General features: G+C 36.4%; 1 protein-coding gene across 1 annotated transcript; it reads left to right on the top strand.

Moving 5' to 3' along the window:
• The first annotated feature begins 95 nt into the window (after window positions 1-95).
• On the top strand, window positions 96-10,073 carry gwl (serine/threonine-protein kinase greatwall). Its single transcript, XM_019060289.2, has 14 exons — window positions 96-394; window positions 699-754; window positions 1,484-1,584; window positions 2,400-2,491; window positions 3,438-3,559; window positions 4,153-4,262; window positions 4,773-4,867; window positions 5,524-5,801; window positions 5,963-6,163; window positions 6,632-6,806; window positions 7,402-7,564; window positions 8,446-8,559; window positions 9,042-9,254; window positions 9,649-10,073. Exons 1-14 carry the CDS (start codon window positions 266-268, stop codon window positions 9,693-9,695), a joined length of 1,896 nt encoding a protein of 631 aa, XP_018915834.2. The 5' UTR covers window positions 96-265; the 3' UTR covers window positions 9,696-10,073.
• The last annotated feature ends 4,731 nt before the right edge of the window (window positions 10,074-14,804 follow it).

Raw genomic sequence — 14,804 nt, 5'->3', positions numbered from 1 at the left:
TTCCTCAACAGTTGGCTCAACGTTCTCTTCTAGATGGCATCTAAAGTCACCGATCGCACAATCGATTTCGGAAATTTTGGATTTCTGAGCTTCTCTTATCAGCTGCTCACTGGCAACTTGTAACTGTTTTCAAATTTTGTAAACAACCGCATGGCAGGTGTACATTCTCGTTACTTTTTACTGTCATTTCTTTCTCGTTTCTATCTGCCCATGTGCTTTCAAACTACAATCGACTATAAATACACCATACTTCTTTTTTGTCACGATGGACCCCGCTATGAATTGTGCAGTTGACAAACTCAGTAATGGACACTTCGAAAGCATGCCCCCTCCGCAGTCCACTGAGAGCTCTATTTTTCAAAAGATTGTCTCTCAAACTACAAGCAGTGCAAAGGTGAGAATTTCCCTCATTAATTTTCGATTGATAATATTTACTGACTTTCCATCTGAAAGTTTTATTCAAAATACACATTTGTATGGCTCAATCCTGATCTGTCTTGTAACCACTTGAGAGTGCCATCAGTCAGATAGAATCTTTTGAAAAAATTTCATCTACATGGATCATTCAGAGTATAATTTAATGAATTTTCTTGGATTTCATGTCTATCATTGTTCTGTATGAGAGTCTTAATGTCCTCATGAGAAGGTCTTCGTTTTACTGCAGCCAATCTTAATCCTCATCTTTTAACTTGTTTCAGCCTCCTCAAATCAGTGACTTTGAAGTGATCAAACCCATTAGTCGAGGAGCTTTTGGGTAAGACATTTTGATTCTCTAAGTCATTTTGTCTTTCATCTGTCTTTTAGTGTGTTAGTCAATTTCATCTATAGCATTTACGTCAATAACAAGTATAGTGTACCCACTGCTAGCTTGCAAGGACACAAAACACATTGCTACCAGCAGAAAATTAAACATCAGTTTATTATGGTATTGCTTTCATGCCCTTTGGCTACAACTTTCATCGGAATCAGCTTGCAATCCTGATAAAAAATATTTATGATCGCAAGTTAGCACATTGGTACTTAATGTATCATCAAGCTCGCTGATTCCTTTAAAGCTTTCCTGTAATATTTAATTACTTACCAATGTGCCCACTTAAAATTGTATGCATTTTCCATTCAGATTGCGAACTAAAGTGGAATCCATAGAAATAATTGAAAATTCTAAAAACCATAAAACAATGGTTGGCAATATATTTGCAACCAACAGGTAGAGGGTAAGTATTGTGAAAAGAGATGCACCAGAAGACAAAAACTTGTGACAACCTAAAAGAAACAACAATGCGGAACTCTAGGCTGGCAATGCCTCACCAGGATTTGATGTTGAAATTCTCTGTGTGCCTGAAAATGCCCTCATTTTTACTCAGGCCAATCTAAATATGCAGATTTCAATGTGATATTTTGTTACCTTTATTTTGAAATCGAATTAACTATCTCCATATCTGTGCATTCATCAAGCACTAAAGTTCTCATCTCTTTTTTCCAGAAAAGTGTTTCTCGGCCACAAGAAAACCAACCGTAACAAAGTCTATGCAATCAAAGTCATGAAGAAATCTGAAATGATCCACAAAAATATGATAAGTCAAGGTATTTTTCAACTGTCATAACTTTAAATTTTTTTCATAAGGCTTGCTTTCCTCCACGCATGGTCTCGAATACTCGATTACTTGTGCATTTGAAACATATCTTCTAACTTAAATAAAATCTGAGATAGATTTCCCAACTTTTCAAACTTGCAGGGAAGTTCACAATACGGTGCATGCGGAAAAAGTTTATGCATTTCTAAATTAAGGTACCTAAAAAATATTTATGGAGATTCTTGTTTTCACTGTAAATGTTAAAATAGAGGCAGGAGATCCTCTTTCCCTCCGAAGAAGCATATAGTTTTATTTGTCCTGGAGCCAGGCAGTACAGACCTTAAGGTGAAAAAAAATAATATGAATTAATCAAACCACAGCTAAAAGGGGTCAATTCCTCATCTTCTAATGCAAAGAATGTGGGTAACAATTTCAAAATTCAACTCTCTAAGAGAATTTCACCGTTAGGAAAAGCTAAATCGCAAATTTGTGGAAGATATAAAGCTTTCATTTTTGTCAGCCTCGGGGACTAATAATTGCAAATGCTTGGTTATAATGAATAAAGTAAATTATGGCTTGAAATCTTGAATTGTTGCTCTTAGAGGCGTCAAAGGCATTTAGCATCAAAAACTGAAAATTAATATCATGGACCTCTTTTATTTTTACATTAGGTATGTCAGCATTGATTAAGGTTGCTATTTTTATTAGTTTATACTACATGGCTGAACTCGACAAGTAAACTTTTTTCTTTAAAATTCCAGTATCAAAGTCAGCTGTCTTTCTCGAGTATATATGATTATTAGTAATATTTTCTCTCCTTGATAGTTGTTTCAGAAAGAAATGCTCTTGCATTATCCAGCAGTCCTTTTTGCGTGCAGTTATTTTACTCATTGCAAACAGCCTCACATGTTTTCCTGGTAAGTTTATATCACTGACAAATAATTCCATTTCCTGAGGTAAAATGTAGGATTCTCTGATTTTAAGCTTTGTTGTGAAGCTAAGTTTCCTCAGAACTTCGGCAGAATTGGTTCAGCTTAACTGACATGAGACAGTATCTAAAATGGGTGACCATACCCACAGCAGAAATCTTGGCTCATTGAAGAAACAACTTGGTAAAAGCACAGTTTATTTTGAAGGACACTAAAATACACTCACATTAAAGGCATCGGAGTACAGTGGAAATCGGATATTACGACATCGCTTATAAGGACATATCGGTCATAACGACGAGCGATTTGGTCGTACCCGTGATTGACTTCCCATTGACTCAGTGTATTTGTGCATCGGTTATAACGACAATCGGATATAACGACCAAAACAGGCCGGTCCTTATAGAGTCATTGTATCTGATTTCCACTGTATTTTCTGGGATAAATTTCTCAGAAACCTACAAATTTAATATTTTTGGAAATGATTGAAATTAAGTAAAGGCCAGAGCACCAGTATGTTAACCAAACCGAAAAACCACAAAAACCAGTGAAAATGGTTTAATGTGACTCAATAAAGAGGAAACCGTAAAGATCTGAAAAGTTAAAGCTTTTTTAAGAGTTGAGTCTCAAATGTCAATCATTAGTAAGGAACTCAGTTTTGGGTCCTTTAGGGGGTAATAAATCATCTAAATGACTGAGGGGCCACAAATTGATGCGCCACAGTGCAAGTAATGGGTTGACAGAAACAAGTCAAACCTCATAATTGCTCATTACTAAAACAGAATCTCTTCTGTATGTAAATAAATCTTACTTGCAAAAACGGTAAAATTTTTCGGGTGTAGTAATTTTAAAATAATTCATATCTTTTATCTCCATCTCTAAGACTCGCCTGTTATTATTGCTGTTTCAATACTTTCTTGTTTTTGTTTTTAAGGTGATGGAGTACATGATAGGAGGTGATATCAAATCTTTACTCAGTGTTTTTGGATTCTTTGAAGAAAAAATGGCAACGTTCTACACGGCAGAAGTAGCTTTAGCTTTGCAGTACTTACATGGGTACCTAAATTGTTTTTATTCTTATTAAAATCATGTAAATTGTAAAAAAATAGCAAGGAATTTCATTTGGACTACATTTTGCAATTAGAAACTACAATTTCTAGCTCATCCGTGAAAACATTTATGCACATAGGGAAAATAATGGTATACACAATGTGCCTAAACTAAGCCAGCAATTGTAGTTCCCAATTGCAAAATGTAGTCCAACTGCATTTCACTTTGCCTCCTTTTCTCTCATGTCCTATTTACACCAGGTACTGAATTTATTTAACTGTATAACCTTTGGTGAATTTAACCCAGATAATGGAGAACATACAGTCAAAATTTCAAGTTTCAGTTTTGCTTGATTTTCTGTTTTAGAAATGAATCATCAGAGAAAATGAGGTAACGTCGAATGAATTTAGGCTAAACTCGGTTAGCTCAGTCTAATTATCATTTTGTTTCCACCAATCAATTGGGCACATACTGATTAGTAATCAATTATTTTGTCTTTTTTTATTTTTCAAAAAGGAAAGAAATACTTTTAAAAAAGAATGTTTGACTTTCAGTACGTATTATTCACTTTTGTATTTTTCTGGTCTTTTTTCTTCCAGTCACGGCATCGTTCATAGGGATCTGAAACCCGACAACATGTTGATATCTGCTGAAGGCCATGTGAAATTAACAGACTTCGGACTTTGTCGAATAAACTTGGATCACAAGGGTTTGTGACAACTTATTTATTTATGTATTTTTACTCTCGCAGGTTCAAAATGTCATTACTTCCAAGAACTTTTTTTAGTTTATGCTGACAGAAGGACCATAGCCTATCTGGCTTTTTTTTAAAAAAAATGCTCTATGCATACAAAATGGAACAATGAGTTAAAAAAATACCACTCTCCTCCCCCCCCCCCCAAAAAAAAAAAAAATTTGATCTAGAAAGATTTATGAAATTATTTCAGCCCAGTTTTTCATAAAATATGTATTACTGTAAGGGCGGAGAAGGGGTTGCTCTTGTGTTACAGGAGCAAAAAAATAAGATATTTAGCATTACATTTTTTGTAAACGTCCCCTATGAATACTAATTTTCAATTACAGTTTTAGGAAGTTTTTAGACCAACTTCAGTCGTAAAATCATGTTAAGAGTCAAACAAATTTTATATCAAATATGCACATCCAACAGTGACTCACTTTTGCCCTTACTAATTTGTCTAATCCTATTATCTTTTTTCAGACCTAGAGATGTCAGATTTGGTTAATGGTACACCAAATAAATTTTCGAACAGGACCCCAGGTCAACTTCTCTCATTGACATCTCATCTTTCATTCGTAAGATATTTTTACAGTTGCCTTTTTTCAATCAGAAGTTCTTATTGTTCATCATTTAACAGTTTTTTGGCCTTTGCAAACCATGATTATCTGTTTTTGAACCTATTCTGGTTCATTGAAGCAGAGGATTAAGGGTCTTTTTTTAGTAGTAACACCAATAGTGATTTTTTGAACATGCGTCTTACATCTTAGCAATCGGTCTGACCGTTGTCGGTTAGTCCATTTCCAATTTCTACCTCTTTCTCTACACCACCGCATATTTCCGCTGTTCAAGCACCATGGGTTTAGAATCACCATGTTCTGGCCTTTCAGTCTGTCTCATCAAAATGTTTTCATCATGGTCTAAGTTCAGTTTTTTTATGATTGAGATTAAAAAAAAGCTGCCAGAAGCAGGAGAATACTAATTTCTCTTGCCTCTACGCCCCATGTTTCACAAATTTTCTACACAAACACTTGTTTTGCCAGTCTACAAACATTTGTCAAGAATGATTTTTACCATTGCATTTTAAGCTCAGGATTTATTACTGTGCAAAGAAACACAAAAGGGACAGACCCACCTCAGTTTTCCGTAAATCTGATGGAGGGAAACAAAGTTATTTCATTTTTTGTAAGATGTCATGGTTTCATTTTTTGACATTCATCATTTTCTATGTCAGGGCTCTCATGAAAAGATGCTGCAGGACCGGTTCAGTTCCCCATCTCCATTCAGCACTCCAAAATCCCTGATGAATGACAGTCAGTTATCCGGTGTTGACTTATTTCTATCTACAGAGAATTTGTCCTCTACTCAAGCATCAACCAATCTAAGCTCAACAGTATTATCTTTTGTCACTTGCACTTCGTGTTCTCAAAATGGTCATCAAAACGGGAACTGTACATGCAAACAACAAGCTAATCAAAGCGTATTCACTCCGTCCCCATTATCCACTACCAGGTACGTTACAATCTTTTATTTGCTTGCTGAGAATTAAGAAAATATTTTATTAGTAATTGATTTTTCACAGGAAAGCAAAGAAAATTGTTTCTGCTATATTTTTCTCTTTCCGGTTTTCTTACTCTCTGCTGCCTTGTTAATTTATGTTCTTATGTTTACAGAGGATCCTTCAAACGTCCAAGTGTTCTTCGAAAAAGGAAGCGACTTTGTGGCAGTGATGACACTTCATCCCCTTTTCTGCATTCTGGTTTGACGCAAGATTTGAGCCTTGTGGACATCACAAACACCACTCCCAACCATAAACCTTCTGTCGCTTCGGAGCAATCTTTTCAATCTCCACTAAAGAGTGTCCTCAAACAGAGGTATTTTTTTCACTGCAGATGCACTTTCAAATGTTCCTCCATACAATTAGATATAATTGGCACTTTTTTTTACGAAAACTTGTTAATTGTCTATTGAATTGCTATTATAATGGAATGTGTATAACCAATCACAGGATCTTTTGTCTGTTCACCCTCTTAGTAGTCTGAAAAACTTGGTAAAGCAACCCGAAAATCTGGAAAAGTCAAAGTTTTTTTCACAAACTTAGAAAAGAAGACAAAAAGAGAGACATCTTTACCGTCTAATCTTTCAATTTTCGTATGTTTGAATTTTTTGCTGCTGAGTGTGAATTTCAGTGTTCAGAAATAGTCAAAATTACTCTACTGTCTTAGTCAAACCTTTTTAAAATACAAGCTGCATCTAAGTACATGAGATACCTTGCCAGAAGTATTTAAGAGATTCTCACTTTTTTCTTCATACTCTACAAACTCATGTAAATTTTTTCTCAGGTTTGTTTCAGACGAATATGTAGGAGCGACCGGAGGTGTCATGTTTTCAACCCCTGTTCTCCACTCCACTCTTAAATTTAACTCGGACTCCATTCCAGTGGTCAAATCAACAAGATTTGCATTACCAAATGATGTTTCAATGTCATCTGTAACCTCTATGGATCATCAGTCAATGGTATTGTTCGTTTTTTGTAGCTTAATCGCAGCTGATCGCAAATTGTTCATTAAAATTTTTTATTCAGTTCATTATCTTCAGAAAATTCCGTGCCTTTATTTTCGCATTCCTTATTTTAATTGTTCAAAGGTGCCTTTACTGTTACCCTGAGTATGACAAAATGTGAATGAAATTGCAAACCACCAAAAGTGTGCCAGTTTATTCATAAAGTGAGTCAGAAATGTTGGTATGTATCTTATTACAAAATTTAGTTCACCTGTAAAGAAAAGATAAATGTGATAAATTCTTTACTGGGTCAGGAAGGAAGTATTACAAATCACTAGTGATTTGCAAAGAAGAGACTTGCAAAGAAACTTTGCAAGAACATGAACTAGACTATATTTTACATTTTAGAATCAACGCATGTGCCATATGTTTCCTTGCATGGATAAGTTCTTCATTGGATGAGTCAGAAATAGTATACAGTTGCTTATTGCAAAATGAAGTCCAAGTGAGAATCATAACTTTCAAAGACTAGGAATATCCTGGAGCAAAAATGTAAGAATATTTATCAGACTTTGTACGTCTCATTCTTGTTATCATGTTGCGGTTTCAGGACGAATCTGCAATGAGCCCTATAAGGACTCCAAACGTGATTAAAAGGAACATTCCATTCAGGACCCCCAAGTCCTTGAGGAAAGGAAAACAAGCAAGTGATAGTCGTATCCTCGGAACTCCTGACTATCTAGCACCTGAACTGCTGTTGAAGAAAGATCATGGTAAACAACTTAATACATATATGTTTCTGAACTGTTTCCAGTATTGCTTTTGATACTGTATTTCTGCTAATAATCATGTTTTCAGAAAGCTTTGTTCAAAATACTAGGCAACACGGACCAGGTATAACAGAAATGCATCAAGTTGCATTTTTAAATCAAATGAGTTAGGAGTAGTCATGTATTTACCAAGTTTTAAATTTTCTCCTGTTAAGAATTTACAAGTCAAGAAAAAATATTCTGAACTTGGAAATGGTCACTTAGTACTTAACATTAAGTCTAGTTGAGGAATAATACTTCAAACCTCTTTCTCATGGTTGAAACTTGATGCGCTTCTATCATTCTAAGTTCTCAGTGAAACATTGATTTAAAAAAAAACCCAAAACCTGGGTTAAAAAACTTCTTAGCCCAAAGTTTGCATTCAAGCACTGTCGCCATTAGGTTGCTAACGCTGACCTCAGTGTCCAACATCAGTGTTTGCTAGTGTTTGCTCATGAACCTGACGTTGCAAGCAGCGAGTTAAACTTGTGACATTCAGCTCACTCTCTCCATTTCCTTCAATTTCGAATTTTTCCAACTAATCAATGTGAAAAAATGGAAACTTAATGGTCACTGAAGATGTTCTATTGTTAATTGTGATGACAAGGCACTCTTAAAATTTAGCACTCAATCACAAGAAAAATGGCAGAAGCATTGAAAAATTCTTTGCAGATTACTTTTCATTTTATTTAAATTTACAAGCTTTAGTTTTTTCAATTATAGTTTCACTTCCTATTCAAAAGCCCATCATATGCAATTAACTTCAGAATTTCACACACTCTCTGTATTTTTGTTGAGTTTTGCTCTTTAAAAATTGTCTCCCTTATATTCTTTTGACATTTCAGGCTCTGGAGTAGACTGGTGGGCTTTAGGTGTCTGTCTCTATGAGTTCATGACTGGTATTCCACCTTTCAATGGAGAGAGCCCAACAATTGTCTTCGACAATATACTAAACAAAAGTAAGACCCTCAGCTTTGTCTTGTTTTAATTGTAGCCATTGTCCTTTTACTTTAATTGTGAGCAATTTTTTAAAAGTAGGTTTTTTTTTCTTTTCTTAAAAAATCAGACCTAAGATGTGGTTAAAAAATTGAAATGAAATAATCCCACTTTTTCCTTAATTTGGTCAAGACACTGCCGTGTTCTAAATTTTTATTGAGGAACAAAAATTTTACAGTTTGATGTCAAACTGGTATGATGGTTCAATTTCCATGCAATCATTAGCTTTTCATGTCTTTTTTTATTCAATTGGCTTTGTTGTTTGGAAAATTTCATCGTAATACTCCTTTTTGTAGCAAACTATTGCCATAATTGGTTGACCCTGACCGAAGTCATTAATTTCAGTCAAACATATTGGCATTCATTATGTTTATTTTTTCTTTTGCTGCTTTTCATTTCAAGACCATACATAAGCTCCAGTTAAGTATTACTATTTTTGTGGTAGGAATGGAATGGCCTGACGGAGATGATGCTCTCTCCTGTGAGGCAATGCAAGCTATAGATCAACTGCTAACGCAGGATCCTAATTTGCGACCTGCTGGGGCTGAAGTACGATCAATGCCTCTATTCAACCACATAGACTGGGATAACTTGCTGAATACTGTACCACCGTTCGTGCCTAATCCAGATGATCTACATGATACATCATATTTTCAAGGTATGTACTCAAAAAATTTTCAACCAAGAAAAAAGACACTAAGAAACGTAGCCTAAAACTGTATGTAACAAGGTGGTAAAATAGTGCTGGGTCTACATTATTTTGCAGGGAAAACAAGGACAAAAAGTCAAAAGATTTCAACTAGAGTCAAAACTTTGAGCTCTAATGAGTACCAGTACAAGACTAAGGAGGAGTGTTCTGCTCAGGCAGTTTGCATTTTGTTGGTCAATTAGTTAAAACTTCCTGAAATAAGGAGTCAGTTTTCAAATGTAATTAAGTAATCATTCTTATCGCAAAAAATAAATGATCAAAACTGAAGTGATTTGAAACTTTTCTGTCCTCTTATTGCTGTATTTTGCTCCCATCTAATATTGATGTTTCTTTTTTTTCTCAGCTCGAAATGAACTTCAGAACCTGATAGTCTCAGACATAGACCTTTGAAAGGTAGCGAAGCGGGACATATGTGAGAATATTTGTTAAAAGTAAGGAAACTCACTTTCGAAGAATGCCCACAAAATAATTTACCAATCATCATGAGCATTCTGTGTTTTAAATTTTTTCTTACACAATATTATCTTCAGGCGTAACTTGAGTTCCAGTGTTCACTAGATAGTCGCAAAAGAATGGAAAAATTGAAAAAAGCGATCTGTATCACTCTTGAACACAAATTGTCTGAAGTTTTTCAACCCTTACCTACAAATACATCTAAGCTGTAAATAAGTTACCAGTAAGAAATATCTGGGCTCTAGGGTTTAATATTGAGACGTTTTTTATGGGATCTATTGGGCTGTGGTTATTTTATTTTTTCATTAAGTCAAAATACAGGGTGTTTCAGACCACCCGTACCAGGCCTTTTTCTCGGTTGGTTTAGGTCGTACGAAGTCGGAGACCGCGGGGTTGAATAGGGAATCGACCCCAAGGAATCCGAATTTCGTAGTCCCGAAACCCCCTAACTCCCCCTTGGGGGGTAAAGGGGGGGTCACGATGCTAAAAGTCACGGTTCCCGACCGAATTGCGGATAGATCGCATCAGAATTGAAAAGCACGGAAAATTTCACGTGGAATTGTCCCCTAAAAATCCAAAATCAGACCATCCAAGGCCCAAAAATGACCCCCTAAAGAGGGGGACAGTACCCCCTTCCATAATTTCTCTTTGGTCTCAAAATTGACGTAAATTCTCCAGAAAAAGACGGATTCCCAGGTAATCGACCTCGAGAAATCCAAATTTCATGGTCCCGAAGCTCCTCTAGCCCCCCTTGAGGGGTAAACGGGGGGGCCCAATTTTAAAAATCGGGGCTCCTTTCCGAATCGCAAATTGATTGCATCCAAATTGAGAAGCAGAACACATTTACATCTTAAGTGACTCCTCAGAGTTCTAGTAGACCCCCTGAGTGGCAGAAAGTAACTCCCTGAGTAGGGGGGCTTCGCCCCCGCCAAAAATTTCTCAAGATTCCTCTTTGGTCGCAAAATTGACGTCGATTCTCCAGAAAAAGACGGTTTCCCATGTAATCGACCCCGAGGACTCTAAATTTCATGTTCCCTGAGCTCTTCGGGGTCGATTACATGGGAAACCGTCTTTTTCTGGAGAATCGACGTCAATTTTGCGACCAAAGAGGAATCTTGAGAAATTTTTGGCAGGGGCGAAGCCCCCCTACTCAGGGAGTTACTTTCTGCCATTCAGGGGGTCTACTAGAACTCTTAGGAGTCACTTAAGATGTAAATGTGTTCTGCTCCTCAATTTGGATGCAATCAATTTGCGATTCGGAAAGGAGCCCCGGTTTTTAAAATTGGGCCCCCCCGTTTACCCCTCAAGGGGGGCTAGAGGAGCTTCGGGACCATGAAATTTGGATTTCTCGAGGTCGATTACCTGGGAATCCGTCTTTTTCTGGAGAATTTACGTCAATTTTGAGACCAAAGAGAAATTATGGAGGGGGTACTGTCCCCCTCTTTAGGGGTCATTTTTGGGCCTTGGATGGTCTGATTTTGGATTTTTAGGGGTCAATTCCACGTGAAATTTTCCGTGCTTTTCAATTCTGATGCGATCCATCCGCAATTCGGTCGGGAACCGTGACTTTTAGCATCGTGACCCCCCCTTTACCCCCCAAGGGGGGTGGGGGGGTTTCGAGACCACGAAATTCGGATTCCTTGGGGTCGATTCCCTATTCAACCCCGCGGTCTCCGACTTCGTACGACCTAAACCAACCGAGAAAAAGGCCTGGTACGGGTGGTCTGAAACACCCTGTATAGTTATAATACAACAAATTGTCATTTCTCTCTTTTTAGTTCGAAGCGCTCTACCATAAATTTGTATGGATAATACGGTTGGTCTATTGTCCTAGTCACAGATTTGTGTTTTGATGATTTCTGGTCATAAGCCAGCAAAAGATACTAAGATACGTCCAGGCACCATTTTCACGACCAATACACACAATCAGATATCAATATCGCCTACCGAAAAACATGGTATATGATGTCATCCATCATGGTGGTGTGTATCATGGTTTCGCCCACTTTGGTTTCATTTATGTGTTAAGTTGAGCAGCTAGTACAAATGTGCGTATCACTTGGAAGAAGTAATGGTGTACTCTCAAGTGGTGGATGGCATCATACACCATGCTTTTCAAATCTCTGTTAATATTGGACATACATATTTTGCGCGGGTCTTATTATATTTTGCCAGTCTATAAGCTTAAACCATCAAAGTGCAATGAAGTGACTTATGTAACTAACCCATTCTAGCAAAACTGCTTCTGCAGAGGTGGTGTAGGTATAACGTAAATCAAAAGGAAAATTGTGCTGTGCATACACTGAATTTTTTTTTATGCTTTGATGTTTACTGTTTGACTCTGATTCACCAGAAATTTGTTTAGAGTCTTGCGGTTGCATGTATTTATATCCCAAAACTGTACTGTACATCACAGGGAGATGGACTTACTAGTCCCTCCTTTTCTTTTTCTAGACTCTTTTTATTTTCGTTTTTTATGTGTAGATAAAGTGAAGTAAGTGTATAACCGGTTAGATTTTTTCTACCCTTCGATTTTTATCTAAAAAGATGTATATCAAAGAAAGGGAAATCATTATTTCATTCCAATATGCAGATGTGTCAAAAGTTGTGCTCCAACTTCACCTTAAAATTTTAGGAGCCATTTGGCGAGAAAACCTAACTTCTGGATACTATGTACAATGTTTTAGGAGCCATAAAGATTTTAATAATGAGGTAGAGAATTTTGCAAAAAGGAAGGTTGCGACAGAAGTCAAGACTGCATGAAATTTTTAGGCACCATTTTTTGGCACTACCTCCTTTTTTTATTGTCGTCGAAGTTTGTATTGGCACTTAGTATGCAGTGAAGTTAGAACATCGAGTAAAAGTAGAGTTCATATTGGCGTGATGCTTGAATGATCTTTTCAACTTTCAGTGTGAAGATCAATTTGACGGATCCGTCCAAAATCAGCCTCACTGCATTTCAAGTTGCATAATTTTCTCTCTTGTTCAATTTTTAAACAAAGAACTAAACTAGTTTAAACCTTCAGTAAGCTCACTCTAGATTACTCCACTAAATTCCTTGAATCGGTGTTTTTTAATTTCCTGTTTTAAAATTAAAAAATCAGAGAAAATTGGACTTCATTTTGCAATTAAGAACTATAATCTCTAGCCCATCCGTAAAAACATGCATTTGCATGGAAAAACAAATGGCACATACGTTGTGTCTAAACCAAGCCAGAGATTGTAGTTCCTAGCTGTAAAATGAAGTCCAACTTGGCAATGTCAAGTTCAGCTGATTTCACTTGAATCCGTTCAATTGGAAGGTATTTTTCCTTTGTGCTCTTCTCAGGAACTACGATGACTTGAGAGATGAAAATCATACTGTTGATTGCCTGGCTTCACAGCCGAGCAAGAAATTGAGACTCATTATCATTGGAGGACCCTGTATTCGCATTCCCTTTTTGTTGCTAGGTTGTCCAGAAATTTGAAAATTTTTGTTTTACATTCAATTTTCCTCATTTTGCTCTTGGGGATTTTTTAAAGCCTAGTTAACAATTTTAGTGTTAATTTAAGTAAATGAATGGCTATAGCCAGGAACCATGTATCTTGATAGCTTTGCTCTGTATCTCTGCTCCTTTTTCATTTCTTGAATGAAAGCAAGTCAACTTCACTGCATACAATGTTCACAAAATACTATTCCTCAACCACTAAAGAATTAAGTATCTCGAAAATTCTAAGGCGGTTTTCAGTTAATTTTACACTTAAAAAATGAAGCATGATGGATAGCCTACAATATTGCAAACTGAGATACGTGGTTTCCTAGTTTAGCCACAGGAAGCACTTTGTGAGAATCTGCCGCCGGTTCCATCACTTTCCCAAGAAATCTTTCAGTTTGTACATTCTTCTCCTTCTTCCTCTTCTGTCTTTCTTGCGTGTTGCTTGTTTTATTCTAAACTTAGCATTAATTTATTTTATCTTATGATATTGTACGATATTTTGTTGTTAGAGCTGCCTCAAAGAAGTCAACTTACTTTTTATGAGTCCTCCGAAACGTTTTTTCTTGATTTAGTGTGAATGAGCTAAAATTTTAAAAACCGGCAATTAAAACTTTCGCTTTTCTAGTTTCGTTTTTAATGCGGAGAATAGTTTTACTCTCTTTGAGGTGACTCCTACTTTATGTTGGGTTATGGTTTACAGTGTACGGTTAAGATGTACAGTCTTTTTATCTGTTTAAATAGAAAGTGTCACCTGAAAAACTGTCCAAATGTAAGAAACAGGAAACTCTTTGGTTTGCTTTTGATGTAAAAAGTCAACGTTCAATTGCACTCCTCTGTAGTTTTTATCAGTATTAAAAGTTCCTGTTTAAATTCTTAAAGTCAGTTTCTTGTTTCCATAAAAACGTGATTCTATCATCAAAATTAATTAGAATTGGCACTTGCTCTGCACTTGTCCGCAATTTTTATTCTAAACTTTCTATAAGTCATTGCTAGCGTTTTGTCATGAAGCATCCTGTATGTACCTGACATTTTCTTTTACAGTTTGTTTTTAACATGCCCTCAAATTTAATACAGGAAAAAAAGTCAGTATTATTTAACTTTTTCCAGGTCATTAATTGTTTTTATTTTTATGGCCAGGAGAAATATATTGTTCCTTTAGGTTTCACCTATTTTTTCACCTTTTTTTTTAAAAAAAAAATAAAAGAAAGTATTGTGTAACTTTGTCTTGTCTTTCTCCGGATACTGCAGTCAGGCCTGCCACATCCCATCTCGGGCCCTGGTACCAGTTTTAAGGTCCGGACCCCAAGCACGGAGTGGAGGGGGGGGGTCCGAGGGGCATCCCCCGAGAAATTTTAGAATTTATACGACTAATCGGACGCATTTTGAAGCTTCCATAAAGAATTTTTCCATCAATTTCTGGGGAATAATTATGTTTTTTTTTTTTCTACTTTCAGCACAAAATACTTGTGTTTTGTTGCATTCAAAACATCTGGAAAATTTTTATTTTTTTTGGGGGGGGGGGCATATGATACTATTTTCAGTTCTAAGAGGGCCAGGCCCCCCTGGACTC

Source organism: Bemisia tabaci, chromosome 1 (genome assembly GCF_918797505.1).
Source record: "Bemisia tabaci chromosome 1, PGI_BMITA_v3".
Classification (NCBI taxonomy): Eukaryota; Metazoa; Arthropoda; class Insecta; order Hemiptera; family Aleyrodidae; genus Bemisia; species Bemisia tabaci.
Note: the sequence above shows the minus strand (reverse complement) of the source record. Positions and strands in the feature narration are given on the sequence as shown.